This window comes from Equus przewalskii, chromosome 6, assembly GCF_037783145.1.
Source record: "Equus przewalskii isolate Varuska chromosome 6, EquPr2, whole genome shotgun sequence".
In the NCBI taxonomy this organism is placed as follows: Eukaryota; Metazoa; Chordata; class Mammalia; order Perissodactyla; family Equidae; genus Equus; species Equus przewalskii.
This window is the reverse complement of record NC_091836.1, coordinates 68605598-68628950: the sequence shown is the minus strand read 5'-3', so window position 1 is coordinate 68628950 and position 23353 is coordinate 68605598. Positions and strand designations below refer to the sequence as shown.

General features: G+C 52.2%; 1 protein-coding gene and 2 long non-coding RNA genes across 21 annotated transcripts in view; 1 reads left to right on the top strand and 2 right to left on the bottom strand.

Annotated features, from left to right (window-relative positions):
* Positions 1-518: 518 nt before the first annotated feature.
* On the bottom strand, positions 519-4990 carry LOC139083956 (uncharacterized). The gene is made up of 2 exons (XR_011541153.1): positions 4867-4990; positions 519-2558 (listed from the first exon to the last, which is right to left on the bottom strand). It is a non-coding gene; the product is annotated as an uncharacterized lncRNA (long non-coding RNA).
* On the top strand, positions 3917-22640 carry MOGAT2 (monoacylglycerol O-acyltransferase 2). 18 transcript variants are annotated; one of them, XM_070624100.1, is made up of 8 exons: positions 3917-4148; positions 4901-5049; positions 5299-5422; positions 9813-9991; positions 19417-19621; positions 19974-20148; positions 20801-21000; positions 22336-22640. In XM_070624100.1, exons 4-8 carry the CDS (start codon positions 9956-9958, stop codon positions 22638-22640), a joined length of 921 nt encoding a protein of 306 aa, XP_070480201.1. In that variant the 5' UTR covers positions 3917-4148; positions 4901-5049; positions 5299-5422; positions 9813-9955. The 18 variants fall into 18 exon arrangements, 17 of the variants coding, with proteins under 17 accessions (XP_070480201.1, XP_070480202.1, XP_070480197.1 ...); XR_011541149.1 differs by lacking the exons at positions 3917-4148; positions 4901-5049; positions 5299-5422; positions 22336-22640 and adding exons at positions 5723-6071; positions 21805-21869; positions 22004-22075 and having other exon boundaries at positions 20853-21000; XM_070624096.1 differs by lacking the exons at positions 3917-4148; positions 4901-5049; positions 5299-5422; positions 22336-22640 and adding exons at positions 5723-6071; positions 21805-21869; positions 22004-22135.
* LOC103548226 (uncharacterized) overlaps positions 17232-23353 on the bottom strand; it is a 39017-nt gene continuing 32895 nt past the window's right edge. The window contains exons 5-6 of one of the 2 annotated variants that reach the window (XR_011541151.1): positions 20866-23139; positions 17232-19201 (exon numbers count right to left, since the gene is read on the bottom strand). This is a non-coding gene — a long non-coding RNA (uncharacterized lncRNA). The remainder of the gene's footprint in view (positions 19202-20865; positions 23140-23353) is intronic. The other variant, XR_011541152.1, reaches the window with a different exon arrangement.

Below are 23353 nucleotides of genomic sequence, written 5' to 3'. Positions count from 1 at the left end.
GGACAGCAGGAGGGTACAAGGTGGGGTGGGGGGTGCTTGGAATTACTTGGATCTCCTCCCCACCCAAACCTCTTTCTCCCTTGTTCTCAGCCCCAGGCCCTCCTCTGCACAGGAGGAGTGGCCTTGATGCCGGGGCGGAGAGAGAAGCAGGAACCCTCCCACCCCAGCCATCCAGCTCTGATGGGAGCTCAGCCCTAAGCTCTCCAGGGGGCCAGAACCCTTCACAGAGACCCAGGTAATAGTCTCATGGCCTCATGGCTTGGGGCCCATGAGCTTTTCAAGAACTTACACAAATATTTAAGCCCTGAGAAGAAAAATATATTGGCTCCAAAATGTGAGCAGAAAAAGAGCAACATCAAAATTAATATATGCTTAATTAATGTCTACAAACACAATATTATACTAACTAGTCACGGGCAACCCCAACCAGTTCTTAGTTATCATAAATATAGTTAAGTTCAAGTTAGAAAGCAAAATGAATAATTTACTCTTCATAAAACTCAAAATTATAGAAATCCTTTTCAAAACTTTACTGCAGTAAATGCTATTTGATGCAGGAGTGGTTTATTATGCTTGTCATGACAAGAGTGGGTCCCCAGTCTATGAAAGCCTTAGAAAGACCCTGCTGGCCTTGCAGCGCAGGGTCCCTTCTGGTCACAGCAGTGACCACAGAGGAAGGAGGCTACACCTGGTTTCCTGGTGGAACTGGGTGTTACAATTCAGTACGTAGGGATGTGGCTGGGCACCATCTGCCATCAACAGCTGTGGTCTCAGGAAATACTGGAGAAGGGCAAGGAGCAAGGCAGCCCATTGGCTACTGGAAACCCAAACACTTATCTGTCATCTGCTCTGCCTGAGCAAGGAGAACAGTATGTTCAGATGAGAGTTTTAGCAACTCCTTCTGGCTGCTGCTGTGTGGAGAAGGGGCTGGCTGGGGCCAGCCTGGAGGCAGAAAGACGAGGGAGGAGGCAGTAGTGGAGTCCAGTGAAGAGGCAGTGGCAGTCCGGCCTGCAGTAGAGGCAGTGAAGACAGAGGAAAGAAGGTGGTTTTGAGAGACGTGCCTAAGAAATGGCCAGACTTTCTAAATAACTGAATGTGGAGATTGAAGGAGAAGGAAGAGTCCTAGATGACTCCAGAGTCCTGGCTGGGAGGAGGGACTGGGAGCTGGTGCCCACGGCAGCCAGAGAATGCAGGAGGGGCACAGGTGTGGTACATGCTGATGTCAGCCTGGGACGTGGTAGGCTTGAAAGGCTCGTGGAATGCCCAAGGGAAACTGTACAGGATGCAGAGTGACGGATTGGCTTCATCAGGTGGGCCCAAGGGGCAGGCCTAGATGAGGGAACCCACCCAGGTCAGAGACAGCACATTTCACTTCACTGGAGGACCAGAGGGTAGAGCCCTCTTCCACCGGGCTCTCATCTTATACACCATTCATCGTTCCATCCACAAAACCTCTACTGATGCTCAGTCTGGTGGAGAGCAAGACATGAATGAGGGCCACCGTGCTGTGAGGTGGAAAGGGGCTCCCATTTTGAGTGCTGTGGGTCTCCAGTTTTACTTGGTGGGGTGTGGTGGGGTCATCACAAGCCTCATGGAGGAGAGGGTATTTGAACTGGGTCTGGAAGGTTGGGTGGGGTATATGTGGGAGAGAGTTGGTCTGGGCAGAGAGAGAGGAGCAGGCCAGCTCACAGAACACAGATTATTGGCTAAGGTTTCTGCCATGGAGAGTAAGAAAAAAGAAAAAGTGCAGAACCAAGACTTACTAAAGCCCTACAAGGCATTGCATGAGTTTCCTGCTGCTGCTGTAGCAAATGGCACATTTATTCTCTCACAGTTCCAGAGGTCATGAGTATGAAATCAGATTCACCAGGCTAGAGTCAGGGTATTGGCAAGGCCGGTTCCTTCCAGTTCTGAGGGGAGAATCTGCGATCTTGCTTTTTCAGCTTCTGGTGGCTGTCCGTGATCTTTGGCTTGTGGCCCCTTCCTCACTTTCAGAGTTCATCACTCCAATCTCTGCTTCCATCATCACTCCCCCTTCTCTTGTGACTGGGACCCCCTGCGTCCCTCTTATGAGGACTATCGTGATTATTTTGGGTCCATCTGGATAATACAAACTAATCCAAAATAATCTCAAACTCCTTAATCTAATCATATCTGCAAAGTCCCTTTTGCCATAGGAGGTAGTGTTACCAAAATCAAAGTGGGGTCCCTCCTGGCGAGTTACATCAGCCTCCCCCCCACAAGTAGTTGTCCCACAAAGTAAACTATATTTGCAGCAATTGGGAGACCATGAGGAATAGTTTCCAGAGTCCTCGTGTCCCCGAACAAAGGGAAGCAGGGACATTTATTTCTGATGGGGATGAATATTCCCAAGGCAGATGTGGGCATTCGCTTGTGCAGGCTCAGTTGGAAAACATGCTTCCACGTACACTGAAGTTATGATAATAAGACCCAAGCTCCTCCTGGAGAGATCTTAGCATTAAAAATGAGGCAAGGGTCATAGGCGTAGCTCTGTGGTGAGGCTTGGTCTGGTTCATGGTGGTTGGTGATTGCATCTCCTTAACACAACAAAAGGAAAAAGAACAATTTGGAACAACATTTAAAGGCTTCCAAACCCATCCCTGACTTCCCAGGGGCAACTAGTCGCTGACAGTGGCATTCACAGGCTCTGGGGTTTAGGATGTGGTCATCTTTGGGGGCTACTGTTCAGCCTGCCATAGGTGCCCAGCATATTCGTCATCTCCAGGGTAAGGAGAGCCACACTCAGATCCTGGGAGCCTGTCTGGTCCAAGGCCCAGGCTTTCAGTCCCTACTCCAAGAGACTGGCACTGCCCCTGAGCTCAGAGATTGCCTAGTTTCTCATTAAGTTTTGTTCAAATAATCAGACAAATGAGGTTGGGAACAGTGGGGTTGAAGAGAGCTAAACGTGCTTGTAGGGGAGCAGAGTTTGCCACCTCAAGATGTGTCACTCTCACATGAGGATTATTTTGGGCTGGTTACTTTTAAGAAATTGCAGACATGGGAGAAGCTCTGAAAACCAAGTAGTTGTTCCCCTTTGTAAGAGACGTTTGCATTTGTAAGGGAGATGTCCATCTGTAAAAGTGTCTCCCTCTCTACCAGGAGGAGGGGGATGACCTTATCTCTAGAAACTCTTATTAATGTGGAAGGAAAGGACTTAAACCTGCATGATAACCTTACTCTTGTTTACTGTGCTTTTTCTGGTAATCTCCCGTAACTGACTCCACATACCTGCAACATCCTCTGTCTTTAGCTGAAGATGGTATTTAAGGTGGTGGCGACCTCAGCCATTCTGGTGAGTTACTCGGTTTTCCTGGGTCTCTCCCATGTATACATGTTATAAAGCTTTGTTTGATTTTCTCCTGTTGTTCTGTCTCATGTCAATTTAATTCATAGCCTGTCCAGAAGGACCCAGAGGGTAGAGGATATGTCTTCCTTCCCTACATAATAAATGGCACTTTCTAGGTACTAGGTGCTGGGTATGGATTGGTGAATCACATAATCACATATCCTGCCCTAAAGAAGCTTACCATCTATGTAATAGATATAAGTACAAATATTGATTTTAATACCACCCATGGAGACAGGGCTGCAGAGGAAATGTCCAGGATGCAAAGAGAAGGAATAACAGGGTGTTCAAAGAAAGTGTCATATAAACAAAGACCTGAAGGAGGAGGAGACAGCAATACAAAGGCTGGGGAAAAAACACTCCAGGCAGAGAGGACAGTATGAGCAAAGGCCCTGAGGTGGGAGGGTGCTTGTGGGCCAAGGTGAAGAGTTTAGAAATCATTGTGCAGGTGTTAAGCAGGGAATTTTCATAATTAAAAACAACAACAATATGGTTTGGAGATTAGATTGCAAGAAGCCAGAGGATGAGCCTTGCTCCCACTGTGTTCCCAGTGTCCAGAGCAATGCCTGGTAAATAGTATGTGCTCATTCAACAACTATTTGTGGAGTGAATAAATCAAAACAGAAGAAGGAGCATTAGTACAGAGGCTACTGCGGTCATCCCTGCAGGGAATGGTGTCTTGGAGATGGAGAATGGAGACGGGAAGAAATGGGGACGTTCAAGATGTGCTTTGGAACTAGAAGTGACCGGAGTTGCTGATGAGTTGAAGGCAAAGGGATAGGTAAGGGAGGAATCTAGAATGTCTCCTGGGTTTCTGACTCGGGGTAGATGATGGTGCCATTTTCTGCGGAGGGGAAGATCAGGAGAGGTTAAGGAACACAGTACTGCAGGTGGGAAAGAGAACCAGGAGTCCACCGTCGAACATGTTAGTGTGAGATGCCTTGAGATTTCCCAGTGCAGATGTCAGGCTGGCAATCTGGAGCCCGGGGGACAGGTACAGGTTGGAATTATAAACTTGGGGGTCATCATGCACACATGGCTGTTAAAACTCTTATGAAAAATACCACATGATTTCGCTCATATGGGGAAGATTTAAAAAAACAATAAAAAACAAACTCACAGATGTAGAGAACAGATGGGTGGTTAGCAGAGGGGAAGAGGGGCTGGGGGGATGGTGAAAGGAGTAAAGGGGGACACGTGCAGTGACAGATGGAAACTTAATTTTTGGTGGTGAACGGGATGTAGTCTATACAGAAGTTGAAATATAATGATGTACACCGAAAATTTGTATAATGTTATACACCAATGTGACCTCAATAAAAAAAAAAAAAACCGTCATGAGCAAGATCACCCAGGGAGAGAGTGTGGACGTAGGGAGAAGAGTGCCAGGACCTAGGCGGGTTCAAAAAGATCTTAAAACAAACAAAAACAGAAGAGGTCATATTCGTTCCCATGGTGAGGTGGGGAAACCTGTCTAACTGCTCTGGGTTTGTTCCCACCTCTGTAAAATGAGACCATAATCCTTCCTCATAGGACAATGCTCCAAAGCATCGGACGCAGCAGATGACACAGCCATAGGAGGGCTCAGAATTCTCCATCCTGACAAGGCCACAAAGGGACAGACTTAGATCTTCTCCAGCCAAGGCCAGCAGCAAGATATCCTTCGCCGTCCGTCTCTGAGAGTAAGTCCCCCCACAGCTCTGCCTCTCAGCCACGCTCTGATCCCTCGTGTGCTCTGTCCCGCATAGGATATCCGGCTTACCTGCAGCTTCTCAGAACGACCACTAGAGGGAGCGCCTCCTGGTGACTGGTGCTCGCTGGCTCTCTCCTCGGGCTGCCCCCCCACCTTCCTCCCTCTCCCCTTCCCTCTACCCGCTTTCCCCTCTTCTGTATCTTTCATCAAAACTTTCCCCGCATCTTCTCTCTGCTAGACTCTATCTCTCATACTGAGGACACAGGATTCCTGAGCTTGAAGATTTCGTGGACTGTTGAAGAAAAGAAACCAGTTACAACCACGGAACGGCGAGCGTGATGCGGGAGAAAGAAGGCTCTGGGGTAAGAAGGACCCAAGTAATTACCGGCAGACTTGTGCCATAAGCAGCTTTAAAGGAAGTTCTTCAGGTAGAAGGAAGGCACCAGGCAAAAACTTGGATTTATACTAAGAAATGGAAAATTCCAGAAATGGTAAAAATGAAGACAAATATAAAATACTTTTAGGGCTTTCCAGGTACACAGTTGTATCATCTGCAAGGGACAGGTTTACTCTTTTTCTCCCCAATTCTTATGCTTCTTATTGATTTCTCTTCTCTAACCGTTTTGCCTAATGCCTCCAGTACAATGTTGAATGGTAGAGGGTCTCCTTGGTTTATTGCTGATCTTAGTGGAAATGCCTCTAGTATTTCCCCATTAAGTAAGATTGTAGCTTTAGGAGCAACGTCCTAAGGTCGTTACACATTTTAAGTATCCCTGGTTATCCCGTTACACAGTTGAACAGCGATGCTAAGTGCCTTAAATGCCCCAGGTTGTAGACGTCATCCTTGGCTCCTCCTACTGCCAAAGGAGGAAAGGGAAGGAGGCGGAGGGAGTGGAGGAGGCGTGGGCCAGAGGCAGAGCCAGCAGAGAGCTGGGGGAGGGAGTTCTATGCCCAGGGCAGGCTGTAAGTCTGCTGGCTCCTGGTCAAAGGGCACTGGGGGCCCAGAGCCAGGTAGGTCTGGGGATCACAAGGGCTGAGGGACATCATGCTCAGCTTGCCTCGTGTGAGCTTTGTGAGCAGGAGTGTGTCTGCTGGGTGGTGCCCACGCCCAGGCCTGCAGGCCCTCGCAGGGGAGCCTGGGGATGTCGGGAGCAGCAGGGAAAGTAGCCCTGGGCCTGGAGGACAAGAGGGAGGGCAGTGAGAAAGGGATCTGGGCCGCTGGTGCCAGGAGGAGGGAGTCTTACGTGTCCCTTATCCCTTATCCCGAGGGCACAGGGAGCCCCAGCAGAGCTTCAGGTAGGGAGGGGAGCGACAAGCTTCATTGTGTGTGTTACAGTCCCTGTGACTGCAGTCAAGGTATCTACCGTGTTTGGGGTGTGGGGGGATGGACCGGCGCAGCCACAGGCTCCATCAGGGGTCACCAAATTATGGCTCTGGGCCAAACCCAGCCTACTGAGCGTCTTCATGTTTGTGCAGTCCGCGAGCTAAGAACTTTCTTAGATTTTTAAACGGGTTGCATTTTAAATGGTTACGTACCTACATAACTCCTCCAAGTTGCCTCTTGAGCCTCGAAGTTTGCATATTTAAGAAGAAGATTGCCATCCCTGTTCCAGGGAGGCTGGCCATGGGTGGAGAGAAGCGGCCCCATGAAAGAGACATTTAGGAGATGGGGTCCACAGGGCAGGATTTCTTGAGCTTCTGGTGGAGAAGTACAGACGATGCACATTTATTGAACCGCTGGTTCACCGGCGGTTAGAGGAGGCATTTTGGGGAGTGGCAAAGAAGTGGCTGGAGAAGTCAACTAGGACCGGCCACCAAACTCAGGGCTGAGAGTCCTTTACTTCCCAGATGGGTTACTTGTTTACTGTTGGTCACCTTTCCTCTCCTCCATAACTCACACACTCACACACGAAGGTAAGCTCATTCAAACAGCTTGTCCTGTCCTCAGCTGCATCTCCAGCTCCTAGAAGAGTCGGAGTTGATAAATATTTGTTGAATGAATAAATGAGAGCATGATGTAGCCGAAATAGAATTGAGCCCCAGGTCCCATCCTACTAGTATGCTGTGTGACCTTAGCGAATTTCCACATCCTCTCTGGACCTCTATAAAGTGGGGTTTAAAATTTTTCCTTCTCAGAGTTGTGTGGATTAAGTGAAAGCGCCTCACTTCCTAAGTGCCCTACAGTCTGGGTTTTGCAGGCTAACAGGAGTTGAAGGGGGAGCCCAGTGGAAGGGGGATGGTGTGGTTGGGGGGCCATCTTTCTGGTCAAGTGCAATTGCCCTGTTTTTTTTTCCTAACCTGTTTTTTTTCCTGACTGCAAAACTAATGCATGCTATTGCAAAACATTTGAACAAAATGTGTATCCTAGAAGTAAAAGACTTCTCCCCATCCTGCCCTCCAGGTGGCGACTGTTAACAATTTGTTTTATTCTCTATAGAGCTGGTTTTCTTCACGTAGGAGCCGCCCACACAGACTTCTGATTTTGCGCGAGGGGAGAGAGAGCCTTCGCTGGGGTTCTCTATTATGTTTTTCACATTAAATTTTTTTAATATAAAAAATAAATAAATGAGACTGAAGTCAATCTCCCCGCCATCCTTGCCTCTGGCATCGTGTCTCCTTCCCCCAGATGGGCGGGGCTCCTTCCATCCTCTGCGCACTCGCAACCATGTATGTGCAAATGTTCTTTTTCATATCAATAGTGGCATTTTATTCCCGCTCTTCTACAACTTTCTCTTTCAAAATTTTTATTGAAGAAGATTTAAGACAAACACAAAGTTGACCAAGCCACAAGCAGTTAGTGGTCCTCTCTTGCCTGCTCCAGGAACCGCAAGGCCGATGCGAGAACTGAGCCTTGGTTACAGCAGCCACTGACCACTGACCGACTGACCTGGGGCGGGGCAGAGTCTGGGAATGAGGGGCAAATGCCTGGAGGGAGGAGCTGCCGGGGAGAATAGTGACTCAGGGCTACCCGTTCTTCTAGTGTCTCAAGAGACATCAGATGTCAGGGTTTATATGTGAAGCCTGCCCATTTTTCATTATTAGTAAGTAATTTAATAGTATTTTAAAATAAAGTGCAAAGGTAGAAGCAACCCAAGTGTCCATGGGTCCGTTGACGGATGAAAAGATAAGACAATATGGTGTATACATACGATGGAATATTATTCATCCATGAAAAGGAAGGAAATTCTGACACTTGCCACAGCATGGATGAACCTGAGGACATTATGCTAAGTGAAATAAGCCAGTCACAGAAAGACAAATACTTGATGGCTTCTCCTTTTTGAGGTTCCTCAAATAGTCAAATTCATAGGGAGAGAAGATAGAAGGGTGGTTGGGCGGGGTATGGGGTGTTATTGTTTAATGAGTATGGAAGTTCAGTTTGGGAAGATGAAGAGCTTTGGAGATAGATGGTAGTGATGCTTATACAACAGTGTGAATGAACTTAATGCCGCTGAACTGTACAGTTATAAATGGTTAAGATGATCAATTTTATGTTATGTATATTTTACCACAAAAAAAATTTAAAAAACGAAGTGCCCCAAACATGACACTGGAAAGTCAGCTCTATGAGGGCAGGAGTTTGTTCACGGCTGTACCACCAGCACCTGGCACATCATAGGTGCTCTGTGTAAAGGCAACATCTGTGAGCCCCAGCTTACGTCATCTAGCTTATGAATTTTTTCTACTGTTCAGACTGGGTCAAAAGTCTCCTCCTCCAGGAAGCCTTCCAGGAATGATAGGCCCAGTCCTCTCTACTTTCAAATGAAATACAAATCTGGAAGCTGACCTTTAAGAGTATGAGTGCATGGTGTTGAGTAGAGGGAATGGGATGGGGAGGGAGCAATATTCTATGGGAATGATACTCTATCACCATCAGCTTAGGGACGACCCACAGACCATCTCACCCTGAGATGAAGCTGGGATTAGCCTGCAGTAAGGGATTCAGGATCATAGGTCAGAGGGAAATTCCTCACTGGGCCTGGTCAGGGCCCTGTGGCACCCCTGACGCGTAGGCCGGTCAGAGATTGGTCTCTTTCTCCCTCCCTCCCTCCCCAGGAAAGGGCATTGTAGGCAGAGGAAACAAAATGAGCAAAAGCTATGACACTGAAGGGGCTCAGTGAGTTGTAGGACCACTGAGCAGTTTAGTGTGGCCAGAGCACGGGCTGTGTATGCGGGCGGGGTGAGGCTGGAGCAGGAGAGGGTAGGGCCAGTTTACGGGGAGCTTGAAAGCCTGGCGGAGCTGTTGGGCTGTGCCTTGAAGTTATGGGAAAGCCATGGAAGGGCTTTAATTAGAGGAGGAATGTAGCCGGATTTCTCTCTGGAAAGATGGGGCAGAGGGTGGACAGGAAGAGGGCTGGGCACCTTTTCTCTGAGGTCGCAAAAGATGGAAACTAGAAGCAGTTAATCAGATCAGTTGCGCACCAGGCACTTATTGAGTGCCTGGTGAATGCAGACTACTTTACTGGAGAGAAGGAGGGGGAGCGGGAGACTGGAGTGACTAAGACAGCCTGATGCAGTGGGGAAAAATGTTTTGGAGTTAGGCCTACCTAGGTTCAAATCTGTGCTCGCAGTGTGACGTTGGGCCGGCTGCACTCCCTCCTTGGGGGCGTGGAAAGCTGGTCTCTTCTTTCTGGGGCCAAGGGCTGGACAGGACAGTGCAGTGCTGGGCACAGGGAGAGAGCTCAGTCCAGGCAGCCTCACCTCCTTCCTCTTGTGCCTCCGACCACTGACGGCTCCTGCTTCTCTCCCCAGGCCAGATCAGCCTTGTGGTCTTCATAGGCCTCCTGTTCACGAGATTCTGGTTCTTCAGTATCCTGTACTCAATCTGGTGGTACCTGGACCAAGATAAGCCACGGCAGGGGGGCAGGTGCAGCAAGGCCTTACAGAGCTGGGTCATGTGGAAACACATGAGGGACTATTTCCCCATCTCGGTGAGTACTGGGGCTGGCTGTGGTGTGGCCAGGGCCCGAGGGGTCCACATCTCTGTGGGGAAGCATGGCCGTGTGTGCTGGGAGCCGAACACTGGGCTGGGAGGCAGGACCAAGGCTTCCACTGCTATGTGGCCTGGGGAAGAGTCCAGCTTTTCTCTGGCCATGGTTTCTCATCTGTGGGGATGTGGGGCCAATATGAGGAATGAGGAATGTACAGGATTTGAAGGACTATGTGGGGCATATAGTCTGGCACACATATGTATCTTAGTGGTGTAAACCCCTCAGCAGCCCAAGTTTGGGTGTGAAGGTAATAAACTCAAGGTCCTAAGATACCATCTAGCCCCACACTCCATCAGATGAGGAGACTGACACCCAGAGAGGGACAAAGATGTGACCAAGGTCACACAGTAAGTTCCTTCACTGGCTTTAAAGTTTGCTTGTTAACCATGGGTAAAGGGTCAGAGGAGACAGCCTGAGCTGGTTCTCAGGTTCTGTCCTGCCCGTGACTCTGGTATGTTATGTGTCCGTGGGCAAAGCCTTGCCTCATTCTGAACCTCAGTTTTCCCATGTATCCAGTAGGCAGACTGATCCTTCCTATTCTGAGTGTCTTTGAATCTCTGACTCAGACTCAGGGCACCCGATGGCCATTGTGAACACTTAACCCTGGACCCCAAGAGCAGCCGACCCCTGGACCGGAGGGAACCGACCCATCAGCTGCTTTACTGAATCTCTGACAGACTAAACCTTCGGATGCAAGCGGCTGGGCAGGGATGGTTTACTGGCCAGATGGAATAGGATGGGGAAGACAGGTGCCAGGCAGGGGCAGTGGGTCCTCTTCTGCAAACAAGAGACAAGAAAGGTATAGAGTGTGGCCCACAGTTCGCCCACATAACATCTGTGTGACCTTGGGTGAGTTATGCAGTCTCTCTGAGCTTCAGTTTCCTCATATGTAAAGTGAAGATGATGTCACATGCATCATTCGCTCATGTGGATACAATGAGACAGCAGGTAAAGCATTTTGCAGGTCCTCAGTAAACTAGTAGCTGGTATGATTTTACCGATCACTGGGGACTCTGCGGGGACTGGGGTGTCACTGCAGGTCTGGGGAGGACTCTGACAGCCGGAGCCCTGCTGCTCTGACCTTCACACCCGCATGGCTTCTCCCATCCCTTCCAGGAGCTCCCCGTCTTCCTGTCCCTCCAGGAATTAGGTCCCCAGCTGGTAAAGAGGGAGGGAGCGGAGGAAACAGGTTCATAGAGGTTAAATAGTTCGTCCAAGTCATGAGCATTCAGAGGCCGTCAGGACTCCCGCCTTGCTCCCTTCTGGGAATCCTGCCCGCCTTGCTCCCTTCTGAGAATCCCAGGGCCCAGCCTGGACTAGCAAAGGCTGAGCAACAGCTGGGGCGCAGGAGCCCCTTGCGCCCCAGTGAGCAAGGCCTCCTGGGCAAAGGGCAAGGGCGGGACGGGACGGGACGGGGAAGGGCGGCGGCTGGGCAGAGGGCAGGAAGTTGGCCAATAGAGACATCCATGCTCGTGAGGGGTGGTAGATGTGGAAGGGCCGAGCGAGCGGGCAGTGCTGAGCCAGCCCAAGGGGCCCAGGTGGGGGCAGTCTGCCCCACCCCCCATATCAGCCTCTTCTGCAGGGCACCCTCCCAGGATCTTGTCAGCAAACACAAGCAGGGCTTGCTGGGCCCCAAGATAGCCGTGGGCACGTCATGGGCAGAGTCCCTTATCCCGCCCCAGACCTCTGAGCTTTGCGATTCTGAATTCCCTTCCCTCCCTCTCCTCTTCCCAGGCCAGGGCTCTTCTGTGCCAGGAAGGTCTGAGTTCCCAGGGCAAAGTGTGGCCTTAGCCTGGGAGTGTGTGTGACGTCAGCCACCAAGCCAAAGGAAACCTTAGATGGGTTCTGGCCTCCGCTACAGCTTTGTGGATTCTGGCTCCGTGGTCTCACCCCCCCCCCCCCCCCCCCCGCGAGCTGAATCCCGAGTTCCCCAAGGAAAGGAAGGTGCCCTGGGAAGGGACAGCACGGGCGCAGGCCCAGAGCCCACTGGGCGTGGTTTTGGAGCAAGAGGCCTGGTGTTCAGTGTGACTACAGCAGAGGGGACCCCTGGGATGAGGCTGGAGGGGTTTTCAGGGATAAGGTAACAGAGGCCACTCAGGCCATTCCACAGAACTAGGGCTCTTCCAATGCACGTTCTCCAGGGGACTGTCTTCTGGGCAGCCACAGCCTCTAAAGGTCAGCATCTGGTCTCTGCATCTGGAGACGCTGCCAGTTGCAGGTCTGGCAGAAAAGTGATGCTGAGGTAGCTCTGGGCCTGTCCTACCCACGGCCCTTCCTGCTCCTCCTCCAGCCAGGTGGCTCTCAAGGAGGGTTTCTCACCCTCTGTACTATTGACCCTAGACTTGATTTGCAGAAAGTCCCAGCACACAGTGTTTCAGGATTGTTGCCCACAGTAGGCCTGCTGCATCAGCACCTGCAGAGGGCAAGATGACACGCACTTTGACGTTGCCTGGCCCAGGCAGGGAGGCTGCTGGGGTGGGGCTGTGGCCTGCAGATTCCCTTCCCCACAGCCTCCGAGGAGACCCTCCAACTCTTCCACGCACCTTCACAGCGTGGGCCCTGCAGGGAGCCTGGGGTGGGCGGGAGGTGGGGACTCCCAGGCTGGCCGTGGACGAGGCGCTCACTTCCTCCGGCGATGGCTCCTTCAACTATGGCAGGGCGCTGCCTGGGAGGAGGTCTTCCTTCACATGGCGCCGGGGCCTGTCTCCTCTGGCCCTCCCAGGAGTCCTACCTCTGCCTTGGGCACAGCTGTCCCCTCAGCCCTAGGGCTGTCCTGCGGGACTGGGGGCATCCCTTCCTGTTCACTCCCACAGCCCTTCCCGCACTCGCTCTCCCAGCCAGGTAGCTCTCCAAGAGGCTTCTCCATCTCAGTGCCACTGACATTTCGGGCTGAGAGATTCTTTGTTGAGGGGGGTGGGTCTGCCTTCATCCCTGGCCTCTATCCACTAGATGCCAGTAGCATTGCCTTCTACCAGTGGTGACAACCAAAATGGCTGCAGACATTACCAATGTCTCCTGCAGGGAGTGAGGGGGGCAACCAGCCCTAGTTGAGAGCCACTGCTCTAGAGCCTGGGGTCTGTCCCAAGCTCCTCCCAGGTCTCACCCTCTCTCTGCCCCTCCTCCCTAAGTCCTGACCACAGCCATCTCTTTACCTGGGCTCCGCTTCCGCCAACACCCGCTATGCTCCATCCTCCACACACTGGCCAGAATAATCCTCGCAAAATGTTAAAACACAGCAGCGACTGCCATCACACTGTAGCTAAAATCTCATTTTTCCTGCAGCCCTCAGATCCCCGTGCTCTGGACCTCGGCCCACACCGCACACCTCTCCTCCCCGTGCCCCTCTCCTCCCCACTTTGCATCCGAGGTCTCCAGGCATGAGCCCTGTCACTTGTGCTCGTTCCTTTGCCTGAAGTGCACCCCTTCACCCCATTAACCCCCACCACCTTTCACTCTGGGACTCCTACAAGGTGGCAGAGCCCGCTGGTCACACACGAAGCCAGGCTGTGTGTGTTAAAATCCTGCCTCTGCCACTTAATGGCTGTGTGACCTAGAGCAGGTTAATTAACCTTGTGTCACAGTTTCCTCACCTGTAAAATGGGGGCAGTGACAGCAGTTCTCCCCTCGAGGGCTAACAGAGGATGGAGTGAGTCAGGATACGTCAGGGGCCCGGCACCCAGTAGGGGCCGGGAGTGTTCATCCCCTTGGGCCTCGTTCCGGCACTCAGTGCCCGACGCACTGGACTTCCTCGATGCTAAGATGGCCCGATGCTAAAACATACCAGTATTTTATGGACCACTAAGAAGAAAATTCTTTCAATTAGAACTGTCAAATGCATCTTGTTAACAAAGTGTTAAGATGTAAAAAAAAAAAAAAGGTGCATCTTAGAATGGAGGGAATATATCCGCAGATGTGGATGAGCATCTGCTAATGTGTGCCTGCCTGTGGAGGGCAAGGGGCCGCGCTCGGAGCTGATCCGCCGTGGAGCCTGTCCTTCCATCGGCAGTGATGGCAGGAGACTGAAGGACTCCAGTCCACGCACACGCACACGCACTCGGCCAACTGCCTGAACCTGGAAGGGGATTCCTATGCTTTAGGGCGCTGTTGAGGTATATCGGAATCCCCTGGGAAATTTGTCACAAATCAGATGCCCATAGCCAGAACCAGACCAGCTGAATCAGATTCTGCTTGCCCCGCATTTTTTTTTTTTTAGATTTTATTTTTCCTTTTTCTCCCCAAAGCCCCCCAGTACATAGTTGTGTATTTTTAGTTGTGGGTCCTTCTAGTTGTGGCATGTGGGATGCTGCCTCAGCATGGCCTGACAAGCAGTGCCATGTCCGTGCCCGGGATCCGAACGAGTGAAACCCTGGGCTGCCGAAGCAGAGCACGTGAACTTAACCACTTGGCCACAGGGCCGGCCCCTGCCCCACATTTTTAACCTGCTGAGCATGTATGTGTGAGGTACATAAATAGGCCATGAGCTGGTTCTCCAGGCCTGGGCCCCGGGGCAGGGAGAGGCAGGGGGCTGATGCCAGAATCACCTTCTCCTGGGAGGGGAAGTTTGGGAGCCCCAGACCTTCCAAGTTGGACGAAAAGGGAAAAGGGCCCAGAGACAGTCCTGAGTCTCAGGATATCTCCCTTGGTCTGGAACAAAGGCTTCCTGACCCTTTCTGGCAGTCTGCAGGAGACGGTGGAACTCAGATTCGGGTCCTCTGTGTGGCCTGGGGCGGGTCACTTACCCCTCTGCACCTCAGTTTGCTCAACTGCCAAATGGGGGCTCCCACAGGCCACGGTTAAAGAGGCTAGTGGTGTGGGTGCTTTGCGAACCATAAAGGAGCCCTGAGGACAGTGGGCTCTTGAGGCATTTGGGTTGCCCCAAGGGTGTGAGACGGCACAAGGACATTTGTCGAGAGATGAGACTGCGCCGACACGGTAGAGACACAGCCCCTCATTGTCCTCCCTCCCACCCAAGGTCCAGATGCCCTCTTCTGGAGGGCCTGCTGCAGGGCTGTCGTCTTCTGGCAAGGGTCTTGGGATTCAAAGTAGCAATGTCCCCAGGAGGACTGAAAACATGTTCTCACAAGGACTTGTGCACAAGTTATTCATGGCCACATTATTTGCAATGGCCAAAGGGTGGAAATATCTCCAATGTCCATCGACATTGGACATCGAAATAGATAAATGTGTTACCGTCCAAGGGGGGTCCTCTGCTCACTGCAATACATGCCAATAGTCAGGAGGCACGGTGGTAGGAGAGAAAGGGTTTTTTGTGGGGGTTTTTTTCAACTTTATTATTATTTTTTCAAATTTTTTTTTTTTTTTTTTTGAGGAAGATCAGCCCTAAACTAACATCTGCCAATCCTCCTCTTTTTGCTGAGGAAGACTGGCCCTGAGCTAACATCCGTGCCCATCTTCCTCAACGTTATATGTGGGATGCCTACCATACATGGCTTGCCAAGTGGTGCCATGTCTGCACCCGGGATCCAAACCGGCGAACCCTAGGCCGCCAATCGGAAGGTGCGTACTTAACCGCTGTGCCACCAGGCCAGCCCCGAGAAAGGGTTTCTTTATTACAGCTTGCCAGCTGGAGGGAAGATGGCTGACTCATGTCCGAAAGAACCATCTCCCAGAACAAACACTACAGGGCAGTTATATACAGGGCCAGTCTCCAGGGGGGCGAGATGGCTGGTCTCTGGGTGGGGCAGACATCTGGCCCCAGTTCCTGATAGTTCTTTGTTTTACTGGATGTGCATCAGAGACTAGAGCGAGGCCCTATACCCTGATCATTCAGTTGTCATTGATGATGGCTGTCAGCATAGCTCTCTGCCGGGGGTCATCACATTCCTAAGGAACTCAAAAGAACAAAGTTATCATCTTAAAGCAGCTGGGAGGGGCCACAAAATCTACAGAGCATGTCTGGGCTAGTTAGTCAGAGGTCATTTAAAGTTACAATATGGTTTTTTTTCTACAATATGGCTTCCCTTATGTCAACCTTGTGTGGAGCCAGTATCAAATGGACAGACAAAATGTGGTCTGTCCACACAATGGAATAGTATTCCCTTGTATCAATGGAATGAAATGCCAGTTCACGCTTCAACATAGCTGGACCTCGAAAACATTCTGCTAAGTTAAAGAAGAGACACAAAAGGCCACATATTGTGTGATTCCATTCGTATCCCACATCCAGAATAGGCGAGTCCATGGAGACAGAAAATAGATCAGTGGTTGCCAGGGGCCGAGGGAAAGAGGAGAGACTGCTAATGGGTATGGGTTTCTTTTTGGGGTGTTGAAAATGCTCCGGAATTAGACAATGGTGGTGATTGCACACTTTAAAAGGGTGAATTTGATGGTGTATGAATTATATCAATAAAAAAATAGCAACCCCCAGAGCTTAGCCTAGCCTGGCTGTCCCCTTTCCCAGCCGCGCAGACGGGCACCCAGCCCAGCCAGCCAGGACGTGTCCCTAGGGAGGTTCTTTCCCCACACAGCATCCATCTTTGCCCTGTCACACTCCCCTCCCCGAGAGAACTGAGGGAGCAAGATAGAGAGCACAGCACTTTACAAACTGCCCCTCGGCTTCCCTCACTGAACCCAGCAGCAACCCTGCTAAGGAGGAATTATCACTGTCCTGTGGGACAGAGGGGAAACTGAGGCATGGAGAGGGCAGCGGCCTGGCAAAGGTCATGTGATGAGCCACTGGCAGAAGTTAGGTCTCCTGACTCCCAGCTCAGGGTCCTTTTCCCTGCTAGTAGAACCCAGGTGATATGTCAGGACAGGATGAGGGGCAGGGGGCCTTCCTTCCAAGGCAGGCTCGTCAGCCTCATCCATCCATGGGCAATGCTTTTCTTCCTTCATTCCACAGTCTTTCCAGAGCATCTCCTCTGCTCCAGGCCTGCAAGGGGACAAGAGATGCACCAGCCAGGTGGTCTCTATCTCATGGCCCTTGCAGTAATGGTGTCATAGCACAGGCACAGGGCACAGATGGAGGAGATCAGCACAGAAAGACAGCAGTGGGGACTACATGTGAGGAAGTCCAGACCGGGCCTCAGTGGGACAGCAATGGCCCCATCGGTGTGCCCACTTGGACATGCACATGCTGATGCATGTGCCAATACTGGCACACTTGCCTTGACACAGGCCCTCACCCTCACCAGGATGTTACTCTATACACAAAGCCTTCTTTATTAAGGGGATAATCATCCCTTCGTTCATTTGTTATTTTATTCATTTCATTCATTCTTCGTTCATTTATAATAGGTAATCCATTCTTGTTCAAAATTCAAAAGGGTATGTAGTGAAAAGGCCCCGTCCCACTCCACCTGCCATCTCCCCAGTTCCTTCCCCAGAGGCACCTCTGCTGCCAGCGTTTGGTGAATCCATGTGCAAGTAGACGTATGCTCCCCTCGCAGCACAGCTGGTGACATTCTACATGCATCGTCTTGCCTGTCGCTTTTTCACCTGACAAGCGACCGTGGCCACCCTCCCCCATCAGGACAGGAAAGCTGCGTCATGCTTCTCTACGGCTGCACAGTCATCCAGCGTCTGAATGTTTCATAATTTGTCTAAACAGACCCTGTGTATGGACGTTTGAGTGGATGCCAAGTTTTTGCTGTTACCAAACAATGATGCTTCCGTTAATAATCTTGTTCAGATGTCATGTTGCACAAGTGAGAGAAATTCTGTGGCTCACAACTCAGCAGTGAGTTGCTGGGTGAAAAGGTCAGTTACCTTTTTTGGTTGTGATAGATATTGCAAATCACCTTTACAGAAGTTGTACCAAATTGCCTTCCCACTGGCTGAGAAAGAGGATTCATAAGCGAGGGCTTCAGAGCTGGGAGCCAGGTATGTTTTTAAAGAAACACCACTGGATGGGTTCCCGAGGAAGCCCCTTTCCCAGTGAGAATGATCTGAGGTTTCTCTGCTCTGTGTGTTTTTCTCACATCAGCCAGTCCCCCTCTGCCTGAGTGGAAGAGGTTTGTCATTGGGTGGGAATGGTCCTTCCACCTGCGGTCCCCGCAGCCTCTCTGCAAAGGGTCAGTGGGTAACCAGGAGGGCATGCTGGGGGTGGGGGTTCGCAGAGACCAAGTCGAAGTCAAGGACAGGATACTCTGGGGTGGCTCAGCCTGGACAGCACAGACAGGCTCAGAGACCCACTGCTGTCCCCCAGGTCCCTCGAGGCGGCTCGGAGGCAGGCAGCCAGGCCTCTGTGGCCCCCAAAACAGCAACAGGAGTCCTTGAGGAGTCACCCACTGAAAGCTGCAGCTCGATGACAGGATGAACTTACACCCTGGCAAAGCTGAACCACGATGAAAGGGCTGCCCCAGGCTCTGGGTGCGAATTATAGGGCAGTCCTGTGAGGGAGCCTCCTGGCAGGGGCTTGGGACTTGGTCCAGAGTCACCCGGGGCTTCAAACTCTGATGGCTGTGGCTCCCAGAGGGCAGAGCACTGTAAAGGGGGTGCCCTGTGGTTCCCGGCAAGGTGGGAAGGGATTGGTCCCCCCTAGACACACACACGCACGCAGAGTCACTGCCCACAGCAATGATCTTCACAGACTAGGCTACATTGCAGCCTGTCCAGTAACCAGCCGGGAACAGCATTTGTTAACTCAGTTCCTGCCCCCTCCATCCTCACCCCACTTCACCTAGAAACCACTAACGACAAACGGTTCTCCTCTCCCACTCAATCTGCAGTGTCTGGTGGCCCCTACTATACCCTCTGGGCTGCAGGCCTGACCAGACCCGGGCAAGTCTCTGTGCCAGCCGAGCTGCCCCAGGCTGGGGCAAGAGTGAGCCATGAAAGCCTGGCAGGGGGGCAGTAGAGAGCCACAGTGAGACCCCTGCGTTGTGCAAGGGGTCAGCAGGACTAGAGGCGGCCTCCTGGTCTGCAGCTCTTCAACCTCACAGGAAGCGGCCCCTGATAGACCTCGCGCTCACTCCCAGGTCCTAAGAGTCAATTTTTCTCATACGGAGTTTTGTTAAAATGCGGCTCTTCCAGCACGGTGCTGCCCCCGTGTGGCTCTTTGGTGCCTTCAAATTTTACCCTGTCACACTGTAGCTTGGGGATTCCAGGGCACGCTCAGACAGGAGCTTCCTGGCAGTCCTGGGGGGTCGGCGGGACGGGGCCAGTGTGGCCATTTCACGGGTGAAGAGCCTGAGAGGGGAGCAGTCTGTCGGAAGCCAGCAGCGAGTCTGAAGCCCAGCGGGCACTTCGGTGTCGCGGGGTGCATTCACACACCACATCTCAATCTTCCTAAGAGCCTGAACTCAGAGACAGGGAGCAACCCGCCCCAGGTCACATAAGCGAGTGGCAGAATCAGGGTGGGCATGCAGGTGCAACCCTGGCTCACCAGGTTGCTGTCCTTGCAGCTGGTCAAGACCGCTGAGCTGGACCCCTCCCGGAACTACCTTGCTGGCTTCCACCCCCAAGGGATCATGGCCCCTGGAGCCTTTGTTAACCTGTGCACGGAGAGCACCGGCTTCTCTTCGCTCTTCCCCGGCATCCGCCCTCATCTGATTATGCTGCCCTTTTGGTTCCGGGTCCCCTTCTTCAGGGAGTACCTCATGATGGGGGGTGAGTGTTCCCAGCCCTGGGTAGCCCAGGAAAATGGGGCTGGAGGCACGGGAGTGGGGTTTTGGGGAGGAGGACTGTTGTGTACTTCTTGTAAGAGCATGTGCAGCAAGAGAAGGAGGCTAGACCCAAGGAAGCACTTCCCACAGCACTGTGCTGGGCCAGTGAGCTCGGTGAGGAGGCGAGGAAGAGGGAGAGGACTCAGTTCCAGTACCCAGAGAAGTCCCAGCTGGAGTGGGTGGGGTATGGGACCCAGGCCTCTGTGGGCACCACTGGTGGTCTCTTCCTTGGGCCACAAGCATCCCCACGACCCCTGCCCCTCACCGCATACCTGACCACCTTCCTCTCTCCCCAGGGCTGGTCACATCGGACAAGGAGAGCATTGCTCATATTCTGAACCGGAAGGGCGGTGGCAACCTGGCGGCTATCATTATAGGAGGCGCCCAGGAGGCACTGAATGCCAGGCCTGGAGCCTACACCCTATTGCTGCGGAACCGCAAGGGCTTCATCAAGCTCGCCCTGCTGCACGGGTATCTGGGAAGGGTGCTCCCGGTTCAGCTGCAGATTGGCAGGATTATATTTTGGTGGGAGGACAGCAGAGATTAACGTGGATTCTATTTTGGTAGGGAGATTCTCAGTCCATTCACAATGAAGACTGTATTTTGATGAGAGATGTATTGTCTCATGCCCAAATACCCAGGAAAGATTCCAGAAGGGACACTAGGAGATCAAAGGGACTAGGTGGGGACGGATGTATTGCTCAAAGCCGGTACTAGATCTGAGACCTACGGGAGCTAGGGGAACAGAGTTTGGGGCGTATCGCAGAGCTGTTATCCCACCTTGAAGCATCTTTGCAGAATATAAGCCAGCTGGGGCAGGCGAGATTTTTCAAGGTTTGCAGATGTTTTATATCCGAGAGGATTCTGAACCATTCTGCTCTACCTGTCATGCTGCAACTGGGAGGTGTGGGCCTGAGGGCGGCCAGGACCTGCCCGAGGTCAGAGAGCAAGGCGGTGACAGGTCTGGGAGAGCACTCAGGCCTCCTACTTCTGGCCTAGGGCTCTGTCCTCTGCTCCAGTTCCTGGTCACTGGGTCCCTGCTAGAAGCTAGCAGGGAAGCTAGGTGGCGAGTTTGGGCCTTCCTAGGGGCCTCCCACACACCCTCTCTCTTGCCTTCCTCGAGGGCTGCTCTGGTGCCGATGTTCTCCTTTGGGGAGAATGACCTATTTGACCAGGTTGAGAACTCACCCGGCTCCTGGTTGCGCTGGATCCAGGACAAGCTGCAGAAGACGACGAGTTTCTCCTTCCCACTCTTCCACGGCCGTGGCATCTTCCAGTACAGCTTCGGTTTTATTCCCTACCGCCAGCCCATCACCACCGTAGGTGAGCCAAGACCCAGGCTGGGAGGGCGTAGGCTACAGGGAAAGGGGCCTGGGCTGTGTGCTGCAGGGGACATGGAGATGGGCCCTCATGGAGCTCACATTCTAGACTGGGAAACAGGCACACAAGCAGACAGCCCCAGTACAAGGCAGTCTGGGATGAGAACTGTAACAGAGGCACAAAGAACCATGGTCACTGCTTACTGAGCCCCTGCTGTGTGCCAGGCACAGCACTGGCTCCCTTACATGCAGCAGCTCAGTTGATCCTGACAACCTTCAAGGCAGGGACTACACGCCCTATTTCACTGATGGCAAACTGAGGCTCAGAGAAGTTAAGTAACTTCCAAAAGCTGCTGCTGCCTTTGAGTAACAAAGTTGGGATTTGAATCAGGATCTAGTTGACTTTTTATTATGGAGGGTTTAATAATTATGAAGGCAGAAGGAGGGTTTAATTCTGACCCAGAGGTTCTACTAAGGCTTTTGAAGAAGGTGGATCCAAGGGAAGGGCGTTCCAAGTCTGTTAGACTTGTGTGTAAAGTGGCGATCAAGAGGCTATGAATTAGAGCCTGAGGGATTTTCCTGTAAATAATGGGCCTGAGCTTTACTGCATGGACTGAGCACCAACTTTTTCAGTTATTTGGATCGCTCATTTGCTTTCTTCTTGGATTCTGACTCGGTTCCTCTGACAAAGCCTATAGAGAGAGGTCCAGTCATCTCCATCCACTCACTTATTTGTCAGTTGAGCACAGACTTTCCCTGTGTTGTGTGACAATGTTTTTATGAATGTTAATACTGCTGCTGCCTCCAGAGCTGTTCCCAAGAGGAGAAGGCAGGGGAGCTGTCTTCACAGCCAGGCAGAATCAGAGGAAAGAGGTTAGTCAGGGCCTCCCTGACTCCTCCCTCGAATGAGGTGGGCAGTGCAGGCTATCATGGAGGGAGGGGGAAGAGCCGCCTGGGTTGTGGGCCCACCTCATCATGGAAATACAGACACTTTTATTCACTTTTAGGCATCATAGGCTCCTAGAACCATATGGCCAGAGATTAAGAGCACACCCCCAGGGTCTAAAGCCTGGCACGGATTCTTCCTGGCCGTGTGACCTTGAACAGTTACTTAATGTCTCTGAGCCTCACTGCCTCACCTGTCAGATGGGAATGATAACAGGTTCTGTCCCCGTAGGATCATTATGAGGACTGAAGGAGACAATGCATGTAAGGCACTTAGCACGTTGCCTGGTGCGCCATTGTTGTTCTATCAGAATCTTGGAGTTGCTCTAACATCTTAGAATCCATCACTCGAGCTCGTGTCAAAAGGGATGGCAGTAAGAGCACTTTCCTGCAGGACTGACCCCGAGGGTGGGCACCTGCTCCAAGGGCCCCTGCGACCCTGGTGGTTCCTGCTCGCAGCCACCGCCCACCTTTGGGTCTTGCAGTGGGGAAGCCCATTGCAGTGCAGAAGACCCTGAACCCCTCGCAGGAGGAGGTGGACCAGCTGCACCAGCGCTACATCAAGGAACTGTGCGACCTCTTCGAAGCCCACAAGCTCAAGTACAACGTCCCCATCGACCAACACTTGGATTTCTGCTGAGCGCCTCCCCAGAGGACAGGCTGGCGTTAGGGAGCCCCGTGGGCAGTGCCGTGATCTGAGAAGGCTTCCTGGAGGTGTCTGTTGAGCATATCTCCAGTCCTTCCCAGACTCCTGCAAAGCCAACGCATGCCAGGCCCCAAGTCACGGCTGGCAACGTGGCCGAGGAGACCAGACTCCAGCGCCGGCGCCTTGCAGCCCTGCTGGGAAACCTCTGACAGGGCCTGTCTCCTCGGTCTGCTCATCTGTGAAATGGGAGAGAGGGCTGCAAGAGAATGGTTTCTGAGGTCTCTGTCCTCTGTTGTAATGGCACTCAATGGGCAGGAAAAAAAGAGCAGCAACCAATTACCAGATTTTTCTTCCTCTACCTTGAGTGACAGCATGGGAGCAGCCAGCAGCTCCAGCCCTTTCTCCTACAAGTGCCCTCATCGTGCGCCCAGGAGACCCAGCTCCTCCCTGCCTGAGCTGGAGAGGAGGGCGCGGCCACGGAGGCCCTGTAGTCACCCTAGGCAGCTTTGAGTTTCTGGGTCCTCTGGGCTCTGGAGTGGCAGCCAGAGGGGCCTGGAAGGTGGGGAAGCGGAAATGCACTCTGTCACTGGCTGTAGGACCGTGAGCGGGGCCTCTTGGCCCTCCCTCTGCAGCTCAGTTTCCCCAACAAAGATGACCTCTGAGTCTCGGCTCTGACATCTCAGGCCGAGAGCTCAGGAGGGCACCTCTTACTCGTCATTTGTAACTTCAGCCCCTGACCCTGGCACAGAAAGGGGGCTCCATAAAT